This window comes from Protopterus annectens, chromosome 3.part1 (genome assembly GCF_019279795.1).
Source record: "Protopterus annectens isolate FY-2018-M chromosome 3.part1, PAN1.0, whole genome shotgun sequence".
NCBI classification, from domain to species: domain Eukaryota; kingdom Metazoa; phylum Chordata; order Ceratodontiformes; family Protopteridae; genus Protopterus; species Protopterus annectens.
In genome coordinates, this window is record NC_056732.1 from 491,124,313 (window position 1) to 491,140,497 (window position 16,185).

A 16,185-nucleotide genomic window follows, 5' to 3' on the forward strand; every position below is an offset into this window, starting at 1 on the left:
CACATATTACTACAAATTCTTATATTCTATCACATTGGGATATGCTGCCAAGTTCTTCAATGAGATATTAAAGAACACCAACCGAAAATGCTTAGTGTTTGGTGATTCATTTATAAGAAGACTACCTCAATAAGCTAAAGATATACTGACAACATGTGAATTGTAAAAAAAAATATTTTCTTGCAATGATAATTTCTAAAATGTTCATCAGTAAAATTAACTAAAGAGTGTAGATATATGTTTAAGCATTAGATGTTACAAGTAAAAAAGAAAAAAAATGCACCACAACAATCAACGTTTAGCATAGAAACTGCACAACAGCTTTAGTTCTCAACCAAACACAACAGCTAATGTATTTGGGTCTCAGTGTTATCAAATGTACTCATGGGAAAAACTACTAAGGAGTCTGACACAGTTTTAGAAATTATAATACTAATATGGAAAGTTTAGTCCTTATTACCTAGGAGGTCATCCTCCTTCTGGACTGCCTACTTGGAGAAGAGTAAAAAAGTTAACCAATCTTTCCTGTCCTACCATGAACATGGCTGCTGAACATTTGACTGACCTAGTACATTACTATTGCCTTACAGGGCATTCAGTCTTGGCTGCAGTTTTATTTCAGGGACCAAGCCTAAAATAAGTTTTACCTCAACAGGTTAATGGAATATGTTGAACTGAGGATTCATTTCAAAGAGAAAGAAATCACAGATCTACCATCATAGAGAATCTTGCTGCCCTCAATGGACATTTGGAAAACCCTACACCTCCTTCTATAGCCAGTGGACTTGTGCCTAACAGCTATAGGTTGGACTTATTTTGGCACTGCTACCTATCCAACATTTTTATAGACTATTCGGAAATCATCATGATAGGTGGAAAGTCCAGGAAGCACTTCACAAACTCTTGTATTCTGTTTATCTACTCAAACAGAACACGGGTTCATAAAAATGCAGGCTTGGATTAACTATTTCTACAAAAAGCATGCTTCTGAATGTCCACAGCTAGTGGGGTTTAGCTTTGTTGGCCTCAATGTATCCACAAAGACTTAAAAAGAGAAAGTAAAAAGTCACAGACACTCAGAAGCCATATAGCTGAACCACTTGATGCCCTTAAGGGATCTTTTGCATATATCCCACGGGCCTCTATTACAGGATGTTTAAGGTATCACATAATGAAAACTCTAGCTTGGCTAGGATTTTCTTTGTAATTTTTACTAGTTGGTTTGTCTGTGTGACCTTTTTACTCTTTGGTTTTGGATCCTTTACTATTAGCTTTTCACATTGCAGGTCATTGTTTCTGAGATTGCTAACATAGTTAAAGAAGGCTTTGTGAATATCCTTCATCTGGGTGACTACTTCCACTTCATATATGGCTTTGCTTGATCTGATCAGGTTCTAAGTTCCCTGTTAAGTTTAGCAAGAGCATTATTGGCATTTTGATACTTAAATTTAGCTTAGCATGCAATAAGGTTTTTCTTTGGTTATAGAGCCTGGATGGTACAGTGGTACAGCAGTTGTGTTGTCACCTCACAGCAAGAGGTTCTCTGGTCTGATTCTCAGCCAGGGTGCCTTATGTGTGGAGCCTGCATATCTTTCCTGCATTCGTGTGGGTTTTCTCCAGGTGCTACAGTTTCCTCCCACATTACAATGATATGCATCTGGAGCATTTGTCCCCAGGCCTCTGCTAAAAACTGGCTTCATTCCAAGTCGGCCTTTCCCAATAAATAAATATTAGGGTTCTACTTCAGGGGGTTATTTTTAAATTTGGCATTGTATTTACTTCTGATGAGGACAGATGCATCCATGCAGTTACTTACATGAACAGATAATTTGGCAGTAAAGGATTCTGTATAAGCAGTGGGGTTGTCAAGATGGATCATCATCTGTTAAGGTTGCCACCTGTCCCATTGTCAGCGGGACACTCACGGGTTGAGCTGTCTCATCCCATTGGCTGCTGTGTAAAGTAGTGAGACTTGAAAAGTCCTGCTTTTTAATCGCACTGAATTGCCGTGGAAAAGCCACAATTACTTTTGGCTTTTCCACGGCAATTCAGTTACGTCACCAACCTGGACCTGCAGGCAAAGCTGCTGCCTGTTAGGTCCGGGTGCTGTAATTTGTGCAGCAATTGGCTGCAATTCATGAAAGGGGTGGGGATTGGGGCAGGAAGAGCCCTGCAAAGATCGCGGCTGTAGGAGCACTTTGTTTTAGGCGCTTCTACAGCCCCTAAAAAAAAAAAAAAAAAAAAAAAAAACAAGATTTTTTTTTCTAACGAGCTAGCCAGTCAGCCATCCAGCCATCCATCCACCCATCCATTCTTCCAACCAGCCAGCCAGCCATCCATCCATTCATCTAGCTAGCCATCCATCCATTCATTCAACCAGCCAGCCATCCATTCATTCAACCAGCCAGCCATCTATTCATTCAACCAGCCAGCCATCCATTCATTCAACCAGCCATCCATTCATGCAGCCAACCAGTCAGCCATCCATCCATTCATCCAGCCAGCCAGCCATTCTTCCAACCAGCCAGCCATCCATCCATTCATGCAGCTAGCCAGCCAGCCTTCCATCCATTTGTCATCCATCCATCCATCCATCCATCCATCCATCCATCCATCCATCCATCCATACATCCATCCAGCCAGCCATCCATCCATCCATTCATGCAGCCAGCCATCCATCCAGTCATTCATCCATCCAGCTGCTACTCCCACCAACCAGCAAGCCACTCCAGCAGCCAGCCAGCCAGTCAGCTAGCCACTCCAGCAGCTGGCCAGCTAGAAACTCCAGCAGCCAGCCAACCAGCCACTCCAGCAGCCAGCTAGCCAGCTAGCTAGCCACTCCAGCAGCCATCTGTCATACCCATAACAGCATCTCCTTCACCGCTCCTGCGGTGACATCATGGTAGAGGATGCGGCCAGTGTTATATTGGCCACACCCCCATGTCCCACTTTGGCCCGCTGAAAAGGTGGCAACCCTATCATCTGTATGAAGTGGAATGAATGAGTTAATGGTGGATTAGACCAGGTATCCATAGTGTCAAAGAAGGTATTGGGGTTAAAATAAAGAAATCAGAAAAATAAAAGACTGCATGGGCTTTAAGAAAGATTAAAGCAAAATGTACTTTAAAGTGCCTTTTTCCAATTCCAGTTTTTCCTGTTAATGTGTGTCATTCTGTTGGCTAATGTTATGATCAACTAAGGAAAGTACTTGACTATAAGATGACTGAGAAAATAAACTTTGAGGAGTTCTCCATCAAGGACTTGAGAGGGATCCATAAATTAATGTTATCTGTCTACTCATGAACAACAGTTGTTGACAGTGAAGAATCATTACTAAGTATAATATTTAAGATATGATGTAGGGTTGAGAGGATGCTGCATGTTGGCATAAAGCTCTGATATGTAGAAATGAACTGTACTAGAAAAAAATAAAAATAAATACATTACATTATAGAATGGGGAATGGTAACTGGAGGAGATATTTTATATTCTCATTGTACTCAGTTCAAGCTGCACTATGATCTCGGATGTGTGCATTCTGATAATGACATCATACTACAACATTCCATTTTTTCTGGTTTCATGTGCACTCTGTCAGATGATGGGAGTATGAAAACAGGACAGTGAACCAGCACAAGTGAGATGTCTTATATGTCTCTCCAAATCAAAAATGCCTAGGTGGGTTTTCCTTCCAAAGTGCACTTCTAATCCAGTGCTAGTGAAATGTAATCTGATACAGCTTGCTTGCAGTGTAAAATAGCTATTAGTTTTCTCATGAATGCTGCGAGCAGTGATAGATTTCTAGCAGTAGTCCTACTCTCATGGGCTGATTCCAACAATTCTAGTGAATCTTGATCTCTGCCATTCCTTCAGTCACTAAAATACACAGGCAGTGATGTCAATATATATTCCTTGGGGTCTATATTATAAACAAAAAAGCTCAAAATAGTGAATACATCTACACTGACACATAAAGGTCGATGTACAAAAGAGCAAAATACATAATCGGCAAAAATGAAAATGCTGAACGTATTTGCTTGGCCAGCAGGGTGATCACGGGGATGAGGAAATATATCCTTTTCCCCACTGTAGTGCGGTCCCAGAGTTGGTATATTTAAGGAGGGGGTGTGGGGGTGCGGGGGGGCTTGCCTCCCTGCAAAAGTGTATTAATTTAAGTTTATTTAATTAGGTTGAGCTTACCTGCATTGTGCTGTTGGTTGACGAAATATGTTCGGTGTTTTCATTTTCACCGATTTCGTATTTTGCTGTTTTTGTACATCAACCTTTATGTGTCAATGTACATGTATTCGCTGTTGACAGCTTTCGTGTTTATAATATAGACCCATTCCTTGTGCTACAACATCTGTTGTGATTCATATACTAAGAGGGCTGGCTGTGGATGTCAGACAAGGAAGACTTCTGCTTTTACCACAAGCAATGGAAAAAGGCAGACTGAGTCATTCTCCTCCAGCTGTCACCCAAATACCCAGGCTACAAACTGAAGCTCAATTTTTAGTGGAACCAAGAGAGATTCCTGCACGGATATAACAGACATCTCAGTCCTACCAGTGATTATACAGCCATATCAGGGAATTAGCTGAATTGGAGCAATATCAGAAAATTAGCTGAATTGTCGTAGTTGTGTTTAAACTACAGCATAGCTTTAAAGGTTCAGCGTACTCACCAGGCATTGCAGGATACACACTCTGCATCAGATAATCGTTAAGGTTCCTTGGCACTTCACCAGCAATGTTTATCAGCACTCTGCTTTCACTGGATGAGATTGTATAGATTGAAAACACAGAAGATTCACTGATAATCATGTTTGCTGTCGTTGAGTGTAACTCTTGAGGAGTCTAAATAAATAAAAATTAGTAACACGTAAGCTATGCATGCAACCTGCATACACACATTGATTTTGGTTGTATAAAATAAAACAAAGATGTTCTCACAGAAAAAAATAATCAAACGGCTCATGCAACATATCCTCCAAATATATATATACATACAGAATAGGATTTGTTTGAAGAAAGGCCGCAGTGATTTTCAAATCCTGTCTGGTTAACTGTCTGAATGTAAGAATCATCCACGAATATACCTACAACTTATTAGTCTCCCTTTAACATGCCTCCTGACAAGTTTGCTTTTCACTAATGTAATCAAACTTATTTGAAGTTTTGTAGAAGTTGAACCCTGATTCTGTTCATTTAATTTCACTTATTACAGACCATCTTGTGGAAACCCTCTGACACCCAGCATCCTATCATCTTCTTCTCCTCCACTCAACCACATTTTCCACATTTGTTTTACCACATTTGATATTTTACTGTATACAAGTTATTTTTTTATTCCCAGCACAAATGTATGTCTTAATGAAATATTTTCAGTATAATATTAATCTTGATCTCCGCCAGCCTCTTCTGCTGATTTTCTTCCATCTCTTATGCTCTAATCTCAGCTACATCCTCTGCTGACTATCACAGCTGTTACTGAACTCTAGTTCTATAATGTAGTTTAAAGGTAGAACAAATACACTTCCTTCTCCACAATCCATCTAAATGTTTGGGATGTTTCTTCCAGTAATCTTGAGAATTTTCTTCTAAATACCTTTTTAAACAGTAGTGCAGCAGTTATCAGTCATTTGACTTACTTGTGCAAAAGAGTAATCTGACCATCCTTAAGAGAAAATCACCAAGTATCTGGAAATGAAACATGATTACACTGTTCATAAATGGAAGCAAAGTAGGTTATATCTCAAGCTAGTGACTAATTCATTTGTAGTACAAGGACAGCTGCGATTATGCTTTAAAATTAGGAAATATAAACCTGTTATGCACTTTTACAGCATAAGACCCAAAAGTAACAGCTCTTTCAGAGGTGCGTAACACTTGTTACACACACCCCTAAGCTCTGTTATGGCCTGATATCAGGGAAGAGACAGTCCTTCACTCTATAAAGTTTCTGAATCTTTTCTCATGCAGGAATTTTACAAATACTAGTCTGTAAATAAATAATTTAACAAAATTAGAGCAGTATTTAAAAACTGTCCCTTGATCCTTTCCTGCAATTATGTTTACTTGCTGTTTATGCAGCAGCACTCATTATGTTCTTTAATGGCTTTCAGAGCCAGCAAAGCATGTCATTTTTTTTTGTGTAACTGGTAGTACATAGAGTAGACAAAATTCCAAGCACTACAAAGAGCTATGATCAGGTCTCACCAATCATAACCAGTTATTATGTCTTCTCAATATGGATGCCAAGATTCACCTCTTGAACTTCATTCTCGAGGTGAATTTCCTGGTATCCGTGTCTAGAACACATAATACTGTGGACATGATTGGATACGCAATTATAGTCCTGTATAATGTGATTATGGAAAACTTTTCTCTATATTTGTTACTTGTAGGCTTGGGCAAAACTGATAATTCTGTTTCATTTGATATTCATAGATGTGATTCCTAATTCCTAAATCACATGAATGGAATATTCCACTAATTCTTGTACTTTTGAACTTCAGCATGACCTTCAGTCACATAAGTCAGCAAATCTTTGGCCTTTAGGTAATAATTCTATCCTTCCTCTCAAAAAAAGTTAATTTATTTTCATTACTAAATGTGACAAAAAAGGCTTAAATAAATAACTCCCGTTTACTTCTGTCCATGGACAATAGACCCGCAGATGTACAGAACTCCATAAAATTACTCAGAAGCATCTCTGCTTAAGATCTAAAATTTGATATGAAATATGTCACTATAACAATCCACCAAAAGCTCAGATTCACAAACATAGCAAAGCAATTTCACCTTTGCAAGGGTCACAGCAACTAAGGTACACATACTCCTAATCCTGCAATAAGTTTCTGACATCTTAAATATTTAATTATATCACAACCATGCTTAAGCAAGGTTGTAAGCAAATAGGTTTGACACTGCAAGCATGATTAGCAAAACACTTGCTTTAGCATAAGCAATATGAAAAGTTAGTTTTTCTTATCGATACTTCTTGTCATAATTTTGCTCTTGTTATGCAGAGTGAGCCTTCTTATTCTAAAATATTTAGTTTTCACTTTAGTTTATTCACAAAAATCTTGCTTTTTTCCCACTTTCTGAAAGTTCAGTTACAGATTTGCTGTTCTGAACTGTTTGTAAGTTTCTTGGAGGCCATTGCTTGCTTGGGCAAAGGGAAGTCTCTGTGTTCATTAGTGGCAGTGGTAAACACTGAACAGCCTGCCTGCCCCTGAGGGAGTGGTTACTGCCTAGAAACTGTAGTTTTATTGGCCATTTTGGGTTAATTCCAAACTCTTTGTTCCCCCTCTCTTAAAACCCGATTGCCTCATGGTTTTGGCATCTTTTCAGACTTGTTGGCTGTTGGTGAAGCACCCACCAAGAGGAGAAAACGCTGAGAGAAGAAAGGAGCCACTTTTGAGATTTTAAGTTTTTTTCTTCAGATTATTTGTTAAGATTTCTGCATTGCCGCCTTCTTTTTGGCATTTTCCAGCTTGCTAAACTTGATATCTGTATTAGGAACTGTATTTAGAACACATCTAGAGCCTGTTTACTGCATTTCCTGTGTTGCACTTATTTTAAAATAGTTTTTTTCTTAAAACTTGCATTTTACCTGTCTCTGGCCTAGTACTCAAGTGTGGGGCCATTTATTGCACTGTTCTAACTTGTTACTATTTGTGTATCTCTGCTATCTTTAAACAAAACAAAAAAAAAAAAATCTTGCTTTTTTCCCACTTTCTGAAATTTAAAAAAAAGTTCAGTTACAGATTTGCTGTTCTGAACTGTTTGTAAGTTTCTTGGCGGCCATTGCTTGCTTGGGCTAAAGGGAAGTCTCTGTGTTCATCAGTGGCAGTGGTAAACACTGAACAGCCTGCCTGCCCCTGTGGGAGTGGTTACTGCCTAGAAACTGTAGTTTTATTGGCCATTTTGGGTCAATTCCAAACTCCTTGATCCCCCTCTCTTAAAACCCGATTGCCTCATTGTTTTGGCGTCTTTTCAGACTTGTTGGCTGTTGGTGAAGCATTCACCAAGAGGAGAAAATGCTGAGAGAAGAAAGGAGCCACTTTTGAGATTTTAAGTTTTTTTCTTCAGATTATTTGTTAAGATTTCTCCATTGCCGCCTACTTTTTGGCATTTTCCAGCTTGCTAAACTTGATATATGTATTAGGAACTGTATTTAGAACACATCTAGAGCCTGTTTACTGCATTTCCTGTGTTGCACTTATTTTAAAATCATTTTTTTTCTTAAAGCTTGCATTTTACCTGTCTCTGACCTAGCACTCAAGTGTGGGGTCATTTATTGCACTGTTCTAACTTGTTGCTACTTGTGTATCTCTGCTATCTTTAAACAAAACAAAAAAAAAAAAATCTTGCTTTTTTCCCACTTTCTGAAATTTTTAAAAACGTTCAGTTACAGATTTGCTGTTCTGAACTGTTTGTAAGTTTCTTGGAGGCCATTGCTTGCCTGGGCTAAAGGGAAGTCTCTGTGTTCATCAGTGGCAGTGGTAAACACTGAACAGCCTGCCTGCCCCTGTGGGAGTGGTTACTGCCTAGAAACTGTAGTTTTATTGGCCATTTTTGGTCAATTCCAAACTCCTTGATCCCCCTCTCTTAAAACCCGATTGCCTCATTGTTTTGGCGTCTTTTCAGACTTGTTGGCTGTTGGTGAAGCATTCACCAAGAGGAGAAAATGCTGAGAGAAGAAAGGAGCCACTTTTGAGATTTTAAGTTTTTTTCTTCAGATTATTTGTTAAGATTTCTCCATTGCCGCCTACTTTTTGGCATTTTCCAGCTTGCTAAACTTGATATCTGTATTAGGAACTGTATTTAAAACACATCTAGAACCTGTTTACTGCATTTCCTGTGTTGCACTTATTTTAAAATCATTTTTTTCTTAAAACTTGCAATTTACCTGTCTCTGGCCTAGCACTCAAGTGTGGGGTCATTTATTGCACTGTTCTAAATTGTTGCTACTTGTGTATTTCTGCTATCTTTAAACAAAACAAAAAAAACAAAAAAATCTTGCTTTTTTCCCACTTTCTGAAATTTAAGAAAAAGTTCAGTTACAGATTTGCTGTTTTGAACTGTTTGTAAGTTTCTTGGAGGCCATTGCTTGCTTGGGCTAAAGGGAAGTCTCTGTGTTCATCAGTGGCAGTGGTAAACACTGAACAGCCTGCCTGCCCCTGTGGGAGTGGTTACTGCCTAGAAACTGTAGTTTTATTGGCCATTTTGGGTCAGTTCCAAACTCCTTGATCCCCCTCTCTTAAAACCCTCTTTTGCGCATTTTTGCGCATAGCACAGCATCAGGCAGCGCCGCTTAATCAGGTTTAAACTATTCCCGGCTCCACAAAGTCTGCTCTTCACTTTTTCCTTAGAACTGTTCCAAATCTCAAATTAAGCACTCTATTTTCCTTCTAAAACCTAGCAGTAGCTAGGATAAGTGTCTTATAAGTAAGCACTAATAAACTTAAGCACTACACCCTCTTATACTCCCTTTAAGTACTTGGCTCCCTATTGGTCCTTTTTGATCAAGTCAAAAAGTAATTCCTTATACTATTCTGGCATGTTCAAAAGTCAGTTTCAGGTTTACTCTCCAGTGAATCTTGAGGCAATGTTACAACTGCCTTATGTACACAGACCACCCTATCCTCTTCCCAACAAGCTCAAGTATATGTGAGAGATGCAACTATATAGCAAAACTGGAGGCTGAGCTCTCTCAACATAGTACTGGCATGGTCAGTATGAAGGAGAAGGTAATCACACACATCATAAATCCAGTCTCACATAGACCTATCGCAACAGCAAACTAAACACATAAACACACAAAAACATACTCGGAGGCTCTAAATAAAAATCTTCCCGAGCAACAAAGTCCTCCAAAGCAGACATCCAAGCAACTGCTACCCCACAACAATACCCACGTATCACATAGTTCACAAAGTCAGTGTGCCACATAGTCACAGCCCTTAAGGCTAAACAACACACCTAATACACTTGTAATAGGTGACTCTGTTGTCAGACACACTGACGTCCCTCTCACCATGCTGAACAAGGAGAAGGTCACTCTAAGCTGCCTGTCGGGTGCCAGGATCTGCCACATAACACAAGCACTCAGGTCACTCCAAAGCAAGTACAAATATGACTCCGTCATTGTCCATGCTGGTGTGAATGACCTGAGACGTACCTCCCTGGATTACATGAAAAGAGACATAAAGGAGCTCTCTGATCATGTGGCCCAGGCAGGTATGACCCTGACCTTGAATAGCATCTTACCCTCACCAAGAATGATACCACAGTATAAAGACAAAATGATCAATTTCAACAATTGGCTAAAGTATTGGTGTCACTCAAAGGGGATCCAGTGTCTGTCAGCCTGGGATGACATGCTTGACAAGCCACATTGCTTCGCTAGGAACGGCTTGCACCTGTCACCCCTGGGTTTTCGAATACTGGCCAAGGCTCTTGCCACCCCCATAGTGCCTTTTTTAGGCAAGGCTCAAAAGACAAACCCACCTCCTTAGACAACACAAGGAAAAAGAAACTAAGGGTAATGTTGCTCAATGCCAGAAGTCTAAACCTCAAGATGCACACACTCAAAGCTCTCCTCAGTATGGAGAATATCAATATCTGTGCAGTAACAGAAACCTGGTTCAAGGCTCCCGAGAGCACCCCAGCACTACCAGGCTATACCTCATACCATGCTTTTCGGCCCCAAAACTTGGACTGAACCACAAGAGGAGGGGGAGTATCCATATTCATCAAAGATACCCATATCTCCAAGCTCGCGGCACTGCATGAAGCATCTGAGACCATCCATGTGCAACTAACAGTGGGCAAAACTGCCTTCTAGTTTGTAGCCTGCTACAGACCACCCTCCCAATCTCAGGAACCCCACTCAGCTTTCCTGAAGACACTGGAGAATATGAAGGTCTCTCTAAACACCATTATATTTGGTGACTTTAACTACCCAAACATAGACTGGGAGCACTACTCAAGCCCCAACACCCTAGCCCAACGGTTCCTAGCATTTATAAACTCAAATGCTATGGAGCAACTGGTTACCACTCCCACAAGAGGGGGAAAACATATTGGACCTGATCATCACCAACATGGGGATTCTATGTTCCATACCAGAGGTATACCCCTCATTAGTAAGATCTGACCATAAATTAATCACTATGGAAATCCATATCCCGTCCCCACCCCCAGCAAAGGAAACCACAGTCAAAAACTTCTCAAAAGCAAACTTCCCACTTCTCAAAACTGAGGTGGAATCCTTCAAAGCCCCAGGGCCAGTGGAAAATATGGCCCAAACCGCAGAATCCTTTACAAACGCATTCTATGGATACCTACAGGAATGCATGGATTGTGCTATCCCAAATAAAACCAAGACACACTCCTCCAAAGGCAGGAGACCTGTCTGGTGGACCCCAGCCATAAATAAGCTGTACAACAGAAGGAGAAAACTACTACATGATAGAGCAAAATCCCTGAAAGGGAAGGCAACTCTGATCAGTACTAGCAAGAAACTACGATCCCTCATAAAATCATCTAAGGCTAGCTTTGAAAGAAAAATTGCACAAGACGCTAAAGATAATCACAAGGCTTTCTTTAGTTATGTCAGAAACCTGGGTGGAAACTCCCAGATATGCTCTGAGTTAGTGCAAAATGACAAAAAATACACTGAACCCACAGACATTGCCAACATCCTGGCAGACAGGTTCAGTGCAAACTCCCCCCCCCCAAATGAGCAAATGACTATCCCAACAGACTGTAGCCTCCCTGACATCACAGATGCACAGGTGAGAGCTGCCCTCTCCAAAGCAAAAAACACAGCATCAATGGGACTGGACGGTGTCCCGGGCTGCGTTTTACATGAGTTCCAAGAAGAACTGAACCCTCACTTAAAATCACTGTTCAGTCTCAGCCTTACAACAGGATATGCACCCAAAGAATGGCGTACAGCAACAGTGGTCCCACTCCATAAAGGTGGTGCCACAACGGACCCCGGAAACTATTGCCCTATAAGCCTGACTTGCCTGGTCTTCAAAGCTATGGAGCATATCATCATGGAACTCATAAACAAAGACATTGGGAACCTCCAAACACTGGATCCTACCCAATTCGGCTTTGTTAAGGGCAGATCTTGCCTCTTGAACCTGGTCATTTCTTTGAAACAGTCACCAAGGCCATAGATAAAGGGAAAGTAATCCACACAGCCTACCTTGACCTTGCAAAAACCTTCGACACAATACCCCACTTGGGCATCATAAATAAGCTCACCAGCTTAAATATCAACCCCTATGTCACAAGATGGGTTGCAAACTGGCTTAGGGATAGAACCCACATGGTCAGAATTGCAGGTGCCATTCAGACTCTAAACCAGTTACAAGTGGCATCCCACAAGGCTCAGTCCTGGGACCTCTCTTGTTCGGTATATATTTCTCTGAGGTACAGGCTAACACAGGAGGCCTATGGCTGAGAAAGTTTGCAGATGACTGCAAACTGGGGGCCATAATCGACTCACCTGCTGACACAAGCATCCTCCAAAAAGGTCTCACAGAGATGGATAACTGGTGCCAGAGCCATGGCCTAATGCTAAATGCCAAAAAGTGCATAGTCATCCTCTTTGGGAAAAACAAAATGCCCACAAATTACCACATAGGTGGTAATCCATTAAGTACGGAAGAAGTAATTAGGGATTTGAGGACCCAAGTAGACTGCAATCTCTCCTTTGACAATCACATTGCCAAAGTGGTTAGAAAGGCATTCTATATAGTCCACCTTACCACAAATGGGTTCACATCTAGATCAAGAGAGGTCATTGTGCCCCTCTACTCATCACTCATCAGGCCCATAATTGAATACAATGCCCCCTTTGGGTTGTACCTTACCTGACACCTGCTACAACTAGAAAGTCCCCAAAAGTACCTCACCAAGAGGATCAAGGGACTCAAACAGATGCCCTACGCAGTTAGGCTGAAGAAACTCCAGCTCTACTCAGTTGCTTACCGCCTACTCAGAGGCGATCTGTGCCTGACGTATAAAGCCATGTCCAACCAGAATTAATGGACATGCTCCACCTCAAGAAATCCAAATCCATCAGAACTACATGCTCCAGTGACTTAAACCTCAGCACAGAAATAAATAGAACATGCTGGAGGGACAGATTCATATCCCAGAGGCTCCCCTCACTCTGGAGCAAAATCCCAATCCATGTCAGACAGAGCCCCTCAATGACCGTCTTCAAGAAGAATCTTGACGTTTGGATGGGAGATCGTAAATTTACCCCTGGGATCTCTTCTGTGTCACTGCTAGACAGAGGCATGGTAAACTAACCTTAAATGGGCTATCTTCTGTGACATACTATACAGAGGCACAGTCGACTAATCTAAGAAGGGTGGCGAAAGCCAAACACACTCTGGCTAGGCTTGTAAATGCCCTAGGGCAGATAGCCTAGTATCAACCTATGAATCTATGAACCTATTTACTAAGTTTAATAAATTAGTGTTTGCATTTCCTATAATCTATATAATCCAGATAATAACTAATCTTAATAACATTCTAGAACAGCAAGAGAGCAGTTGGATTATTAGGCTACACAGCAACATACCACCATCTTAGAATACCTCTATCCCTTTAAAACCCTTTCTTAAAAGGCAGAGACTATTTAAGTGATTTTATTCTGTGATAGGTTAGTTTGAAATGCTATGTATTTTATAAGCAGTGTATGTGAATTTATATTTTTTATATGATCTGAAGAAGTGCTCAGGAGAGCATGAAAGCGCTTACCGTTCATTAAACTGTTTTTTATCACATCTGCCTTGGTTTACCTTGTGGATTTTTGGAAGTCTTTTGGAGTATCTGAAATATCTTTGGTCCCAGCATCAACACACTTTTTTTTGAATTCCAAGTACTGGAGTTTGTCAGAAGAGAAATCATTTTTGGAGACAACAGATATCATTATATCAAGACTCTCCCTGCCTGATCCAAAGCAGTCAGTCACCATAGATGCTTCAGCCTTTGCTTGAGGAGCAGTTTCATGACAGAAAAAAGTGCAGGGTGTGTGGGACACCAAGGACAGATACAAGCACATAAATGTCAAGGAGTTGCCTGCCCTGATCAAGGCACTCAATTCTCTGAAACATTTTTGGTTCCTGGGACCTCTTCAAGCGGTTACAGACAATACCACAGCGATCTGGTATATCAACAAGCAAGGGGGAACCAGGATGTAGTTTCCCTTTGTAGACTAGCCATTTTGGCTTGGGATATAACTTCACAGCACAATCTCACTCAACAGACATCCTACATTTCATCAGAGCAAAATTGTATTGCAGAACTTGACAAATGGAAGTAGAGCTGGAGGCCTTCCAATATTTTATCCATCAGTGAGGAGTTCCTCAAGTAGACCTCTTCACTTCCTCTTTGAACAATCAAGTGGAAAAATTCTACCCCAGTTCTCCATGCAAGAAGGCCTGGAAAACAGATGCCTTTTCTTTTCTTTGGACAGGAATGTTCATGTATGCCTTTCCACTAATATCCAGGGTACCTATGAAGATTCAGAAGAATCCCGCAAGATCTTTGTGGTGACTCCCTTCTGGCCCAGGCAACCATGGTTCTCCCTTCTTTTGGAAATGGCCAGAAGCAATTACCATAAGCTTCTTTACAGACTGGATCTACTCACATAAGACCTGGGGCATTTGATACACCCCATGTTTGATCAATTTCAACTGACTGCCTAGATGATAATTCTCTTTAGGTACTTGTTTACTGAGGGTGTGCAGTAGGTACTGATAGAGGCAAGAAAGCTTGTTACTAGAAAATCATATATTAGTAAATGGAAAAGTTTTTCTAGTTGGTGCCAACAACATACCCAGCACCCATTTAGGGCTAGTTACTCTCTTGTTGTGCAATATTTGTCTGAGATATTATCCTATGGCCTTAATTATTCTTCTGTCAGGGTTTATTTAGCAGCCATTTCATCATGTCTGACCATGGATCTTCTGCTTTTAAGGCAGTCACATATCAAAATATTCTTGAAAGGGGTTTTTCATAAGAGGCCTCCATCCTAACTGATGGTCCCTCATTGGCATCTTAATTTTGTGTTAGAAAAGCTAACACATGCTCTAGCTGAAACACGTAATCTGGTTGACTTGAACTTCTTAACATGGAAAACAGATTTACTGGTTGCTCTGACTTCTACAGGAAGGATATTTGAGTTACAAGCTCTTATGGTGAGTCAACTCTATCTCATTTTCCATGAGAACATGGTTTCCTTGAGAAAACTAATCCTTTTTTTATGGCTAAAGTGGCATCAAAGTTTAGCCATCTCCCCATTTTCTTTACTGAATGTAAAAATGAGGGAGAAAGAATACTCCACATATTGGATGTCCACAGACAACTCAAGTACTATCTTTATAGAATTTTGTGTTTGAGATCTTCAGATTAGTTGTTTATTTCTTTTTAAACTATGAAGGAGCACCCTGTGTCAAAACAGACTATTTCCTTGTGGCTGTCCAAGGCTATTACCTTTTGTTATACTCACCATAACAAATATATTCCAGGCAGGGTTAAGGCCCTCCCTACCAGAGATTTGGCTTCATCTATGGCTTTTTAGAAAGAAGTGGATTCTAGAAATATTCTAGAGACTGCTACATGGAGCTCTGTACATACTTTTACAAAGCAGTAAAAGCTCAATTACTTCTCAAGGTCCAGATCAAGCTTTGCTAGGACTATTCTCCAGGAGTTCCTGGATTATTCTCCTTCTACCTCCCAAATATATATAGTTATGGCATTCTGCCCATATCATTAAGACTGCTGCAGCACTGATCAATATGATGAACATAGTGCAATTCTGTCAGTTGAAAGTACAGTTTTGTACCTACCATAAATGTAGATGTCCGATAGGTATGCATCTGCAGTCCTAACATATGGGTTGTCCTGCCTCAGGCAGCCCTTCGGTCGGCCCGATTCCAAAGTCTGGGTCTGGCCTCGGCTGATGTCGCACTTCACCCGACGTCATAGCTGCTGGGGTATAAAGGCATCAGCTGACGCCATTTTCCTCAGTGTTTCTTACCCCAGATGCCAGGTGCCCTCTAGGAAGGCTAAATTTGGATAAATGCAAATAATTCCAAACAGTAGAGAGCAAAAAATATATATATATATATGTATACATATATAA

The 16,185-nt window shown here is 40.6% G+C and overlaps 1 protein-coding gene across 1 annotated transcript in view; it reads right to left on the reverse strand.

Moving 5' to 3' along the window:
* Positions 1 to 16,185, reverse strand: part of LOC122798187 (squalene monooxygenase-like) — a 1,523,743-nt gene that overhangs the window by 622,489 nt on the left and 885,069 nt on the right. Inside the window, exon 6 of the mRNA XM_044066934.1 lies at positions 4,685 to 4,856. Within this exon, the coding sequence (XP_043922869.1) occupies positions 4,685 to 4,856 (172 nt within the window). The remainder of the gene's footprint in view (positions 1 to 4,684; positions 4,857 to 16,185) is intronic.